We start from the raw sequence: 14,500 nt of genomic DNA on the forward strand, positions 1-14,500 counted from the left end.
TATTACATTAGAAATATAAATACTTGAATACAGAGAATATACTAAATAAAAAGGAATTTAAGTATGAATATAATAGAACCGTTTACCACCAACTTCATCCTTCAAGTTATAGATCAGAAACTGAAGCATTGTAATAATCTTTTATTTAAAGTGGTATATTGCTATCTTCAAGTATAACTAGTACAGTGCCTCGCAATAAGTTTGAAACTATTGTGACTTCTCATCAAAATCCACTAGTCCAAAAGTAGTTTAACTTGTAGTAATTAGTTGTAGTTATAGTGTCACAAATGCATCCATTTACCCCTATTTTTCCACTCATCTACACCATTCTCTATTTTTTTTTTTTCATTTTTTCTATCTTCTTCCTCACATGTTTTCTTTATTGAGTGGAAATATTTGATTTCCAGATGTAATTTAATCAATCAAAACTAGTTCTGCAATAAAGAGTACAACTGCTAAACTACTTTTGGACTAGTGGGTTTTGATGAGAAGTCACAATAGTTTCAAACTTATTGCGAGGCACTGTACTTCTATACTGATACTTCTAAGCTACATCAGTGGCTCGGGAAAATTTGAAGGTGATTCCGGGTTTTCTCCCCGTCTTTTTCTCCCTCTTCTTTTCTTTTCTTTTCTTTCGTTGAAATCACAATCAACTTTCGTTGTGGAAGATATTGTTGTTCATCACCTTGTGGTTGTGTAGGCGTGGCGTTGGGATCACGTGGATAGAGCTAGCCCGGTGGATTAAGGCGAGGTGCAAAGTCGATGGCAACATTTCGACTTGCACTCGTGGAAGCAATAATATCCAGCTCAACATGGATGAGGTACAAATAGAACAGACCGTTCCCCAAATTTCATTTAAGAAAAGATCTGCCAAAGCAAAATCCAGCTTGCGCAAGAAAGCTCCATCGCCCGCTCCCGCCTCAGAAACCACATCAGGATCTGACTATTCCGCCTCCGACGAAGAAGGCGGACGTACAGTCAAACGCAGACGCAAAAATGCCACAGTAACCGCATCATCTGCGGATACAAGCGTGCAACGCCATACTACTGTTGCCGCTGTGAATGATGGTGATGAAAATGGCGGCTCTGCATCATCCTTCTCCGCTGCACACTTTGCCCACCAGCAAACGAATAACGCAACAAAACATTCAAACTGGTTCGACGAAGAAATAGGAGGAGGCGAAAAGGACGAGCAGCTGCTTAGCGCTAAGAATCTACTGGGCAATACCAGAAGCAAACCTACCGCTGCCAGCTCCACAGCAACATCGAGCGGAGATGTGGACGGCACATATCGCGGCACAGCAAACTACCAATCCTTTATCCAAAAGAACCCCAACGCCCCTTCCAAGCAGTTCGGCCCCATTAAGGCCGCTACAAATATTAGAACTATCACTATCACCGATTATTCCCCCGACGTCTGCAAGGATTACAAGCTGACGGGATACTGTGGGTTCGGGGATGGGTGTAAATTCCTGCATGCCCGGGAGGACTACAAGGCGGGCTGGGAGCTGGATCGAGATTGGGAGATTGGGACGAAAGGAAAGAAGGTTGTGGGGCGGACGGTTGCGAGTCGGGCGTCGAAAACCGGAAATGGAGATGGGGATGCGAATGCTAGTGGTGGCGAAGATGAGGATGATGAGGATGAACTACTGGAGAACATTCCGTTCGCATGCGTGATTTGCAAGAAGCCATATCAGGAGCCGATTGTTACGAAGTGCGGGCATTACTTCTGCGAGAGTTGTGCGTTACAACGGTATAGGAAGAATCCCTCGTGCGCGGCTTGCGGTGCTGGGACTGGCGGGGTGTTCAATACGGCTAAGAAGTTGAGGAGGTTGCTTGAGAGGAAGAGAGAGCGGATTCGGAGGAGAAAGGAGAAGGCGATGGAGGAGGACGGAGATGTAAGTGAGGATGAGGATGAGGGAGTAGGGGTAGGTGAGAGCGCAAGCGAATAGGGAAGAGTTGATATATTTTGTCATATTCGGTTCGCATGGGGGATATTTGCTCCTAGCTTTTTTGAATTCAAAAATATGACTCTTGATTCCTTGAATCAGTGTATTCTCTATACTATACATGTGACGAGGATATTCGATGGCCGTGGTGCAAAGATGTAGTTATGATACAATACATCCGTTGGCCAGATCTCCAAAGCTTCTAATCAGGTTCTACTGCGTACAAGTGTAAATACTTTAGATACTGAATATCTCGATATGTACTAGTATAAAAACACTGGCAATTGACAATTGAAGAGCACTAACAATTTAGTACTCTTCAACTTGTTTGCATATAGCACATGTGAGCATTCATCCGATGCATCCTTTCCGTTTGGCCCTCACTCCGCGCTTCTTGATATGTGGCTTACAGCAGCGTAGAAATGACATATCTGTCAGCTACGACGCTTTGGAGCAGTAGCTCTTGGAATAATCATATCTGCTCTACGACTTCCAGGCATCTGTGGTAAACATGCAGCTGTGCAAATCACCAATCGAGGTTCAAAAGAGCTTGACGTACCTACTTCTGCCTCACCAAGCGGAAGACCCCGTGACATGCTTACATCAGCCTCCCGCAAGCAACCAACCGCCGCCTTCTCCAGCCCCAAGCATCAACCCACCTCCATCCAACTTTATCTGCCTCCAAATCATCGTGACATCCTGGCTACTTCCAACCTCCCCACTCCGTCCCATTCTGCCACCTGCTTTGTGTTTCTCTACATTCTCGGTCTCATAGCTTGTCGACAATAACCGTCCTCTATATCCTACTATCCATCCTCCCGTCTTCCGACTTTATCCAACTCATTTCCCCTCCTGTCAACTTTCCCCCGTTCGAACACTCTTCGGTGGCGCAAGATGAAACTGACATTTAGAGTAAGCTCATACCCCCTTTCTTCCTCTCGTTCGTTCTCGAGAGGCGTCGTTACTACAAAGTCTTATCCTCTGAGGTTTTACATGGCTGATGTCCCTTTTTTTGTAGGATTTGAAGCAGCAGAAGTTTGTGATTGAGGCCGAACCTTCCGAAACGGTACGCTTACCCCTCTTTTCGTACATAGAAGAACATATATGCGCAGGACGATAGATTTCCCCGTCCATGACAGTTCGCGATTATAATCTTTTAACCCACGCAGCCCTGCTAATACTCCATTTATCCGATAGGTTGGCCAAGTCAAAGAGAAGATCTCTCAGGAAAAGGGCTGGGATGTTGCTCAACAAAAACTTATCTATTCAGGTTTGTCATCTTATACTTTCTTTTTCTTTTTCCTATTGCTGTTAATTTCCTGGCTTTTTACCTTCCTCCTCTTGGGCGGCAGACAAAGCCCCCGCGGTGTTCTTAAGCTGTTATCAAGAAAGCTGTTGAGGAAGTGGGGCAGAAAGAAGCGGTGGAGGGGACATCTTGCTCTTGCGTTGAAAACACACAGCTAATAATATTGATGTCTCATCTCAGGCAAAATTCTACAAGATGCAAATACTATTGAATCATATAACATCGAGGAGAAAGGTTTCATAGTCTGCATGGTCTCAAAGGTATTTACCCCTCACCAATTATCAAAAAGCTCCCCGATGTTCGGTTTACTGACCTTATAATTTCTCCTTTGGGCACAGCCAAAACCGGCCCCCTCGACATCAGCAGGTGTATCTTCTCAGGCTCCGTCAACTCCCGCTCCCGCCGCCGCTTCAACCCCTGCCGCCCCCGCACACCGTTCCAATCCCCTCACTTCAGATATCACCGCCACCCCATCACCTGCAGCTCCGGTCGCTGCCCCAGTTGCGGGTGGTTCCACTACGTTCAATGACCCATCAGCTCTCCTTATGGGCCCTCAGGGCGAACAGGTAGTCGCACAGATGGAGTCTATGGGGTTCCCAAGAAGTGATATAGACCGTGCCATGAGAGCCGCGTATTTTAATCCAGATCGAGCAATCGAGTATCTTTTAAATGTAAGCCTTCGGGTAATTTCTTTTCTCCGGAGAGATCCACTAACATTATCAAGGGTATTCCCGAGACCACTCAAGCCGAGCACCGAGAAGCTGCCCCTGCCCCTCCGGCGACAACAACTCCTAGCGGCAGCACAGCAGCGCCACCAACAACCGCGGCAGTTGGAGACGATGAGCACATCAACCTTTTCGAGGCAGCAGCGCAAGCTGGCGCTCCGCAACTGGGTGGAGCCGGGCGCGGCGCTCGCGCTGCAGGACAGGGGTTAGCACCTCCCGCCGAAGGGGGAAACCTTGGCAATCTAGATTTCCTGCGGAGCAACCCTCACTTCCAACAGTTACGACAACTCGTGCAGCAACAGCCTCAGATGCTCGAGCCAATCCTGCAACAAGTTGGCGCCGGTAATCCGCAACTCGCACAACTCATTGGACAGAATCAGGATCAGTTTCTCCAGCTGCTCAGCGAGGATATCGATGACGATGCACAGTTACCTCCAGGCACACATCAGATTACCGTAACAGAGGAAGAAAGAGATGCAATTGAAAGGGTATGTATAGAGTTGCCCTTCTCTTTCGTTACGTTCAACATAAATTCATAGGTTCGCTGGATAGACTCTTTTAAACTTACATGTGGATTCTTTTTCTGTGCAGCTCTGTCGTCTAGGATTCCCTCGAGACTCTGTCATCCAAGCTTACTTCGCCTGCGATAAAAACGAGGAGCTAGCGGCGAATTTCTTGTTTGAGCAACCTGACGAGGGTGACGACAATTGAAAAAGCAAAGAAAAGAAAGAAGCCGACAAAAAATCTCGCGGCCCGTTCTTTCTTTTCCTTGGCTTCTTCCTGTGGAAATTCTCCCTATAACTTCCATCACTTACCCACCCTTAAACCCTCCCCATCGTCCCCATTCGGTTGTATTTAAAAATCTCACATCTACTCCACCTTTCCGCCATCCTCCCATCCTCCCATCCAATTTAACTCATATTTGCACTCTGCCCTTGCCTCTTTACTTCCTCGATTATGAAATCTCTGGCTATCCGCTTACTTTAATTCCCTCCCCCGACCTCGGTTTGGGGTTACTTTATACACGAATCCTATCAGATATTCTTGTTGCTGTTATTGTTGTATTTCTTTTCTTCAAATTTCCCCTCCTGTTCCTGCTCTCAAAGCCACATAACTTAACTTTACTACTGGTACTCTTCTAGCAATAGCACGCGAATGGAAATCTCAAACCGAGTTGCCTTATTTATTTTATTTTTCATTTTTGTTATTATTCATTTGTTCGTATCGTTGCTGGTCGACTTTGATTATTCCTCCTTGGACTGGAACTGCTTAACTGGTGCCTGGCTTGTTTTTGAGGAACCTATTTCCTCCTTTGTTTTTCTTTCAGTTTCTTCATTTTAATCAATTTTAATCGATATCAAATTTGATTCCATTCTGATATTTTGATTCATACTACGTACACACAGACACACACACACACACATATATATATATATATATAAATACCTCTCCCAGTCTAGTTTACTATAGACAAGAGATCTATTCATCAACAGGGAAACCAGAATAAATTAATATAATTAAGCAGCGTTAATAACCGAGACTGGACATGTTTATGTACTATCGTGCTTTTGAAAAGGGTGAGCCCTTTTCCCCCATCTCTGAACCCAGCCTCAAAAGAAAAGAAAAAGACGGTGGAGAGGATACTAAGAACCTCTCATTCATTTTTATTCTTTTTCATTTTCTAACTCACTAAATTATTCATGTCTCTACTCGCCGATGAAAACCCGCAATTTTACATACTTGCAACGGCTACAATTTGCAGGTCTCCTACGGATTCCTGAGGCATTCGCATTAGTGAGGTGGTATCCGTTTGCTTTAGAATCTCCTATACTCTTGTGCGTACATTCGGATATTCCTTTTTTTTTTTCACTGTAATCAGCAAAGAAAAAGCTGTGATATTTGGACCTCACATCAAATCCAATGCTCATAAAACAATGGCGTCAGTCCGGTGAAACGGGCTATACACGTTTTTATATGTGTCTGATGTCTTTCTCTTTCTGCCAGACCGCTTAAAAAGGGAAATACATAAATCTGCTGTTCTCGCCTTGGCACTCATTGATATCTCTCATAGAACTTATAGGTGCCTGGTCAAGTGTACTGATATAACCCCCCCCCCTTCCTCCCCGGGCTTCCACATCATCTATCTCCCGAAAGAAAACTGTCTTCTTTCTATCATCCTGTCACTTATTCCTTTCAGCAATCGCCTCGAATTCTAGAACTACCCCGAAAAAAAAAAAAAAAAAAAAAAACCCAATAGCAAAAGGACGGCCCCTTGGTCGGATACCACCATGTCAGCTCCGATTGGGTGCTGTTGTTGACGTAGCTTCTATAAACGAGTTAACCGCCTCGAGACGACGGTGCCCTAGCGCCATGCACGCGGTTCGGAAAGGGAGGAAAAGAAACCTAATTATCGCCAACAAGACCAGGGGAAAAGTTTGGAGGTTGTGGGGATGTGTGGGATGTGGTGGGATGTGTGGGATGTGGGATGTGTGGGATTGACGGCGGCTGCAAAGCACATAGTTAACTTTCTCACCGTTCGTTCATTCCCTTCCTCTATCGAAAAGCATGTAAGATAACAACAAATAACAAAATGGACTTCGTGGTGGTTCGATTGGATCGAAAACCTGGTCGCGCGTTGTGCGCGGATGGGCGTGCTTGAGCTGAAAGGGAGGGAGAGAGGGAGTTTTGTTATGCATCTGTCCAGAATCTGCAAATTTGGGGCATGGGTTCTTCCCTGTGGCTAGTCCCTAGCTACTCGGGCCCTCGGCTGTAAGTGCCGTATATACCTACCTGCCTGCCTTTGCACAGTGATGGGAGTTACATTCCCTGACCCATTGAGCACGGTGGGGAAAAAACCCATAGAGTACCTAGGTAAGGGCGTAGGGGGAAAAACGGAGAGAAATGCAAAAACAAAACAGCAGAAAAGGGATAACAATGAGAAGCAATCAGCCTCCAGGGCCTCTTCATTTTTGTATATAATTGCTTTTTGCAAGCTTATCTTTCTTTACCAGATCCCGCGATATTTCTTTGGGAAAATCACAAAAGGACAACTCTACCTTTCCAACAAGCCCCGGGCGCCTTTCAGCTCAAGCGGCGTATATGTAAGTTAAAACATACGAAATGTAGGGCTTCATTTATTTTCAAGCGCTGATGCTAAAAAACATTAAAAAAAATGGGGAATTCTGAATCGCATTGTCGCCCTCATTTCTTCCTTCCACAACATGATAAAAAAATCGGGGGGGGGGGGGTAATTTATAAATGCAGAAACTAAAGGGATTATGAGAAGCAAAAAGAACCCCTTGGGGAAATCAATTGAGCAAACTCTACCCACCCTCTCCTCACATTGTCGATGATTTGACTATTGTTCTAGAATAATTCTGTGTCAAAAAAAATCTGCTTATCAGTTGCCAGTCACCTTGCAGCTTGCCGTCAAGTGGTGGAACAGACCGCATCGCTTGCTACACAACAGCGAATGGCATAAAGGTGGCATAAAGGCGACATGAGAGAGCTACGGTTCCCTTTTTCCTCTTTAAACCCCTCCCTTCTTTTCAATATCCCCATTACTTTTCACTCCCGAGTATTTCCCGGGAGATATACCCTAGCTGGCTATTATTACTTCCGTGGACATACTAGCGTGTCTGGAATATTGAGGCTTTCGTCCGTGTACAGCATATGGTAATTGTTCCATCGCATGGTAGAAAACAAAAAAGCTGCGACACAGATCACAGTCACCGTCTCCTGCGGAAATGCAACTATTTTATCACGCGGTTACATCAGGTGAGACAAGAAAGAATTGAATGGAGAGAGAGAGAGAGAGAGAGAGAGAGGAGGGAAATGGGAAATGGGAAATGGGAAATGGCTGTGAAAGAGAACACCAGAAGAATCAGAGAAAGAACAGCACACCCATTTCGTCGACTGGACGTGCGATCCACAGGGACAAAGTGGACAGCTTGTTGGGAGGCAGACAAAATAAGGCTTAGGCCGCTCTTGGCAGGCCGTGCATATGCAAACCAGACTTCGGGCGAAACTTGATTTCTTGTGCAGCGCCTGGGTGCACCCACATGCGCATAATATGTGGCAGTGGAGATCGTGGTTGGGGCTTAAGTATTTTACGTGGCGCCCGTCATTTATACACGCAGATACCACATCAGGCGTATTGCGGTTCTGTCATTTACGGCCAGATACGCGTATTTGAGGGGAAATGGGAAATGTGCGGCCGAGCACGCGAGACAAATATGAGTCGAGATCTGGGCGGTGAATGCTTTTTCTCTCTTGCTTTTTACTTTATATACTCAATGCGGAGCCTAGGTGCCAGTTATACAGATCCGGATTTGGAGAGGCTGTTATAAAGAGGGGCTGAGAGAGATCGGAATACATCAAAGTATACTTATGATACTTAACTATAGAACCGATAAAATGGGGAGAGGGGTGGGTAGTATGTTTGACCACCCACTGATCAGTCCCCCTTTCATTTCGATGCTCCGTCGTGGCTAGCGGGCGCGCCGTTGGGTTCCCTTCGACGTGTCTACTCCCCGTATTATATCCATGGGCAACCCCGAAATGACGCACTACGTAACTACGCTGCGTAAGTTGATTGTGATTTGAGGTATTTTTATTGTTCGATGGCATCTGCGTTAGGGGATCCACTACTGTTGACTGTTCATCAACACGGCACTTTGGTAAGCACGGACACAATATCTTATTCGAGGATTCATGAGTCATTCTTGCTATCTACCCTAAAAGGGAGCTGAGGGATCTTCCTACCCAAACCTCAAGTCTTGTTGTTGTTAGATACTAGGATATAGATATAGTTTTGTGCCTGTTGAACAGCCTGCGTGCTGCATGTTCCAAATGGATGCCTTTGATCTGTTGAACGGAAGGGTCCCGATGATAACAACTGACTACTACACCTTTTTTCCTATTTAAGCTAGTTTCAGTAGAACGGCGGTCAAGAGGGGTCGTCGGATGGCTGCTACCTATTGTGTCACTATTGTCAGCTGCCATGTGATTAAACAAAGACACGGGCGGGATTCTCTCACGCCCACCTACCAGCTGGTCAATCTCTCTGTTTCTGTCATACCACAGGCTTCTCTCGACCCTGCGTCCCAGTGGCCTAACAGGATATGAGTACCGGCGCCTGCACCGGCTGGTGGAGTGGTTTAAGGACCCTGACCCGCGTTTTGTACTGCACTGTTAGTAGAGTCTTCAATCTTTGGAATCCTGACCATTTATATATACTAGTACTTACAAATGCATATATTTTTCTGGTATCGATGGATTTCATACTATGAAGAGATACTTATCCTGGTATTTAAATACTTATATCTGCTGTTGTGAAGGAGGTAGTAGTGTGGAATGCATGTTTTACGCAGAACAGAGGTTCGGAGAATATTTAAACCGGCACTGTAAGCCTCCTGCTGACTGGCCCATGCTGGAACAGCTTCAGGTTTCATGGTTAACGCGGCAAACAAGTAAGTTAAGATGCCTTCAGCTAGCCAGCGTCCAAAGATATTCCGCTATGCCAAATTCAACATTGATGCTCTTTGCTGCCTCGCCAGTGGTCTTCGCGGTGGAATTAGTTGTCACTGTGATTCATCTCAAGCTCCGTTCAGTGGCAGCCTGAACTGGGCTATCTCTATTATTTTTCTTGATGGAGTGGAATGGCTCCTGAGATCGCCCCTCAATGAGAATGGAGTTATTCCATGCCCTCGAACAAACTCTATGTTGCTGGAGAGTGAAGCTGTCACACTCAAATATCTTAGATCTAACAGCTTCATTCCCGTTCCCGAGGTCTTCGCATATAGGTAAATAAATTATATGCCATAGCCCCCCAAGGGGTCGTGATTAGTATCAAAACTTACGAAGAAAAGTTGCTCTAAGGAGAATGATATAGGGATCCCCTACATCTTAATGAGCAAAGCTCCTGGATCTCCCCTCCAACCCCGCTGGACGCATATGTCTTCAGATGACAAGGCAAAAATTCTGCGCCAGCTTGGGTCTATTACATGGCAGTTATGCCAACTTAAGTTTGATCAGATCGGATCACTCTTTGAAGGCCCACGTGGCCCAGTGATCAAGACTTGCCTGGCGCGAGGGCTGCTGGTGTGCGAGAGACACACTCTGCCTCTAAACCGCGGCCCTTTCACCTCCACTATTGACTTCTACAAGGCGTTGATTTCAGCATTTCAAGAGCATGCCAGCCTCCTTCCCCTCAATGCACACTGCTTTCTCGCACCATTCCCTTTACCCGAGGAGTTTGAGGACAGTAACCAATTCGAGCGTGCCCGTGATCGATGGCATGATTTCGTCGCCATAGATTCCAAAATCGATGGCTTCGATAATCGGACCGATTATATGATTGTGAGTGACCTACTTGCTGATATGCGGGAAAAGTGGGTTAGGGACACATCTCTTAAGGAGGACTCGTGCTATTTCTCATTACACCATCCGGACATCAGTGTCAACAATATCTTCATTGATGAGGAATATAACATTACGTGCCTCATCGACTGGGCTTTCTGTTCGTCTGTGCCGCTATCATTGGCCATCACAGAACCTGGCCTTCCTCAATCGCGACATGAGTTGCCAGAAGTGTTTCGAGAGGAATTTCGGCGAGGCTTTAGCGAGGCAGCCTACAGCACGTCAAATCGAGCCGATCCAGCAGAAAACACTCTCCTGTGCCGAAGCCTACAACTTAGCCGCCCCATGTGGTTGATTTCTCGACTCCTGAGCTTCGATACTGTCGTGGATTACCCCGTCTTAAATGACCTCTGGGTAATCACCAATCCTAACAAGGGCCATCTTTTGGAGGAGTTCAAAATAAGACAGTCCCAAGATACATATATGGGGGTACATGCACTTTTGAAGGAAGATGACGATCACTCTAGAGCGGCAGAGGAGAAACATTTCAAGAAGGGGACTCAAGTTGATTTGACGGTTGCGAGGAAATTGACTCTTGTCTCACAGTGGTCTTCACGGTACGGTCAGCACGGTATCGTAGGGCTCAGAGTTGCAAGCTCCGCATTCAAAACTGGTGAGGCTTTGTGGAAGTGGATCGATCGATGTATGATCGACCTCCAAGAAATGTATGGCTGAGAATTTCCTCTCCATCGACATGAAGAAACAAAACATAAATAGCCTTCCATTCTTATGGATACCGCCTTGAAAAGACAAAGGAATTTTCGTGTCTCCCACAGAGTAATATTGAACCAGAGGACCGATCCGGAGGTGAGGGCTGTTGTAGTTGCCTTTGGCCTGTGTGAATGTCGCGCATGAATACGTTCTACCTGTCCCTTGTAGCCAGAGCGATCAGAAAAGAGCCGATAGTAATCCAAGTTAAAAGCAGAATTTGTGGAACAAACGCCTTTGAGAAGTTAGAGAGACCTTTGGGCACCAAACTTGACAATCGAGCTTTGGAGGCGTCAAAGCCATGAACCACCCACCGGCTTCCTTCCTTCCTTCCTTTCTTTCTCTCTTTTTCTTGAGTAGTCGTAAAACTGGTATGCAAACAAATTTATCATTTCATTGTCTAGCTAGCTTATGGAAGGTCTTCATTCCGCTCCTCCATCCGCACGTTATTTGAATGAAGGAGAAAAGTTCCTTCTCTTTACCCACGCTGATGGCGGTGGACGAGGTACAGCGCACGAGTGCAGAGTCTTGACCAAATGCGGCGCGACCAGTGTAATATTTTGACGTCTTAAGGCGCGAACAGACAATGGAAAGGAGGGCCATCACTGTTCCTTGATAAACAAGCTTTTTATAGCCCGATGCATTCTGTCCTAATATCCAGAGGTCCTCTCATCATTTTTTCCCCCGCACGGTAAACTGCAACGGAATCGCACAACAGCAGTGCTACCTACAAGGTACCTAGTAAGGTAGCGACCGCCCCGAAAAGGCGAGGAGGAAAGGGGATAATAGGGGGGAAATCGGCGGTGAGTAATATAAGGGGTACTATTTTATTCTTGTACTCTCCACTCTGTACTGTACAGAGGAGACTCTTCCTCTTCTTACCACACCACAAGAATCCCAAAAAATATTATTGATATAGTAACTATTTATTATTGGAAAGAACCAGAAGAAAAAGAAACAAAAAAAAAGAAAAAGAAAAAGGCAAACTTAAGCATTGACTGCATGGTGGCCTGAGCTTGACCCCACGATGTTTTCCCATCAAAAACATGTCCTGCTGGGTCGCTAGTATTGAATGATGCGATGGCATGCATGGGTATGGGTCAAAGACGCAAAAAAGGATGCGCGGCCAAGAAGGGGGCCCTTTCATCAGCCACAGGCGAATCCCCGAATACAAGAAGCTCAAAAAAACTCACCCTCGATTTGCGGGTGGAGGGACATATATCTATCTAGGCCCCCTTTTCACCTTTCACGAGGGACAAAAATGAGGGAAGAAGCCAGAAAGGGCCCACGAAAATAAACTGGGGACTTGTTTCAAAAGGCTTACCCGAGGATAGACGAAGGAGCAAACATGTCAGCCAGCAGCAAGCAGCCAAAAAGTAAGAAGGAGAAAAAGAAAAAGGAAAGAGAAAAAGAAAAGAAAAAGTAAGGAAAGGAAAGGAAAGGAAAAACCCCTCACACTCACCACAAGTTCGTTTGGAGATTTGTCCCCTCGTCCCTTTAACCAAGTTTGTTTGCTCAGGAATCATCCACTCGCTATCCACACGCACCGCCAGCGCCCGCTTTGTAATTGTAATGGACAGCATTTCTAAGACTCTGTGGGTAAGGGGCGTTACCGTACAGGACAGCACACGGAACCATACCATACCATACCATATCATTTCACCTGCCCCCTCACTCCGCCGGCCCCAGGCGAGGGGCGAGCGTTGTGCGCAGCCACTCGCCGTCAGCCTGTACGTAAGTCAGGCTTGTATCGCTGTATGTATGTACGTATGCATGTTCGTAAGTAAGTAAGTATGTATGTATGTATGTAACCAGCCACTGCCAATGGGGACATTCCACCCGCTAGCCTCGTGAACTAATCAATGGATCCCCTGCTGCAGAAGCTTCGGCCACACGCCGTGCAAGGGAGCAGGTTAGGGGAAGCGGGAGGATAAGGAGGAGAAGGAGGAGGGAGGAGGATCAGGAGGAGGAGGAGGAGGAAGAGGAGGAGGAGGGTTGTGCTGTGGTAAGTAACCACTGCAGACTATTACTATTATTACTGCTGCTGTTGCTACTGTGGCCGGTGTCCGTATTTGGTTATGTGGTGATATTTCTACCTTTCGCCGCCCCGAACTATTTTTTCCCTCTTTTTCTTTCTCTCCTCCTCCTCTCCTCTCCTCTTTTATACCTTGCTTCTCTGCTCTCTGCCTCTTCTTCTTCTTCTTCTTCTGCTTCTTCTCGTTATTCCTTTCCTCAATCCCCTGGAGAGCTCTCTTCTTTGGCGGATTCTTGTCGGCTTCCAGACCATCCTCTATTTGTGGTCGTCCTCAATTCTATGGTCCCCCGTCTCCGGGCTTCGTCCCACCTGGCCACTTCTCCCTCTTCGTCGACTTCCTCCCGTTTGCTTTCTTGTTTCCGTCGTCTATATACATATACCATTATACAAATATAAAGGCCGTTTGCAAATCAAAACCTACAATGTCGCCGCTCTGCTAGCATAAATCCGCGTTTAATTTTTCTGCCATTCTATCATTCCTTTTTTTTTGCCTTCGATACTTCGGAATCTTGCGCTTGAATTTCGCCTCCAACATAAACAAAGTATACTTCCGCAGCAACCCTGGCCGATTCTGCATAAATATTAAATATCTCTCTCTGCCTCACATCCACAGATCTTGCTATTCTTCCTCCTGACAGCTGTGTCATTCATCCCGTCCACCCCACTCGCTGGTGTAGTCACCCGCGGCCCCCTCTGGAGTCACGTTCTTGACTCCTCTTTAACGCTTTACCTACTTACGACCGACGCACATGAATCCATCCGTTCCACTGTCTACACCCTCAACAGTTTCATCGACATCGCAGACCTCAGACGATCCGAATGGCGACCAGATAACAAAGGCTATGGAAGACACCCATCTCCCGGTTCCTGCATCATCGCCACACGGAGATGCGGTGTCTTCTCTTAAACCACAGAAACAGAAGATGAGCAACCGTTTTTCTCGCATGTTCCAGACCGGCAAAATGTCCAACAGGGATGTCCAGGCCGTGAAGGATGCGGTTGCCCAGAGTCGCGCGAGTGACGGCACATCCCCGCTGCAGACCTCCCCAGGCTCCACAACCCCGCCCGGCGATCTCATCCCCGCGGGCCCTATTTCCCAGAGCTCATCGAAACAGTCGGACAAAAAGCCCGAGGCAGAGAAGAAGCAGGGCAAAGAGGTCGTCCCTACCCACAAGCGATATGAAGCTCTTGAGGGTGGACTACATAGACACCACTTGAAAAGCGCCAAGCGCCAAGAGAAGCTGTCGGATATGCTCCGTGATATGCTGGGAGGTGGACGAAAGAAGGAAGAACAGGTTGACGACCAGCATCTGTCGCTCATGACGTCATGGGTGATCCGCTCAAATCCGAAAGGGAT

The 14,500-nt window shown here is 46.6% G+C and overlaps 4 protein-coding genes across 4 annotated transcripts; 3 read left to right on the forward strand and 1 right to left on the reverse strand.

Annotated features, from left to right (window-relative positions):
- Nucleotides 1–812: 812 nt before the first annotated feature.
- Nucleotides 813–2,021, forward strand: HCBG_02022 (pre-mRNA-splicing factor cwc24; the record flags this gene model as incomplete). Its single annotated transcript, XM_045429071.1, has 1 exon — nt 813–2,021. The coding sequence occupies one exon, from the start codon at nt 813–815 to the stop codon at nt 1,950–1,952; it is 1,140 nt and encodes a 379-aa protein (XP_045290857.1).
- A 661-nt stretch (nt 2,022–2,682) lies between these two features.
- HCBG_02023 (nucleotide excision repair protein RAD23) lies at nt 2,683–5,176 on the forward strand (the record flags this gene model as incomplete). The annotated part of the gene is made up of 7 exons (XM_045429072.1): nt 2,683–2,861; nt 2,968–3,015; nt 3,147–3,219; nt 3,436–3,515; nt 3,594–3,926; nt 3,980–4,468; nt 4,572–5,176. 7 exons carry the CDS (start codon nt 2,844–2,846, stop codon nt 4,689–4,691), a joined length of 1,161 nt encoding a protein of 386 aa, XP_045290858.1.
- Nucleotides 5,177–8,602: 3,426 nt separating this feature from the next.
- On the forward strand, nt 8,603–11,413 carry HCBG_02024 (uncharacterized protein; the record flags this gene model as incomplete). Its single annotated transcript, XM_045429073.1, has 5 exons — nt 8,603–8,659; nt 9,109–9,172; nt 9,472–9,784; nt 9,851–11,043; nt 11,280–11,413. 5 exons carry the CDS (start codon nt 8,603–8,605, stop codon nt 11,411–11,413), a joined length of 1,761 nt encoding a protein of 586 aa, XP_045290859.1.
- Nucleotides 11,414–13,616: 2,203 nt separating this feature from the next.
- HCBG_02025 (uncharacterized protein) lies at nt 13,617–14,221 on the reverse strand (the record flags this gene model as incomplete). Its single annotated transcript, XM_045429074.1, has 2 exons — nt 13,617–13,714; nt 13,882–14,221. The coding sequence occupies 2 exons, from the start codon at nt 14,219–14,221 to the stop codon at nt 13,617–13,619; spliced, it is 438 nt and encodes a 145-aa protein (XP_045290860.1).
- Nucleotides 14,222–14,500: the final 279 nt, after the last annotated feature.

Source organism: Histoplasma capsulatum (genome assembly GCF_000150115.1).
Source record: "Histoplasma capsulatum G186AR genomic scaffold supercont2.2, whole genome shotgun sequence".
In the NCBI taxonomy this organism is placed as follows: domain Eukaryota; kingdom Fungi; phylum Ascomycota; class Eurotiomycetes; order Onygenales; family Ajellomycetaceae; genus Histoplasma; species Histoplasma capsulatum.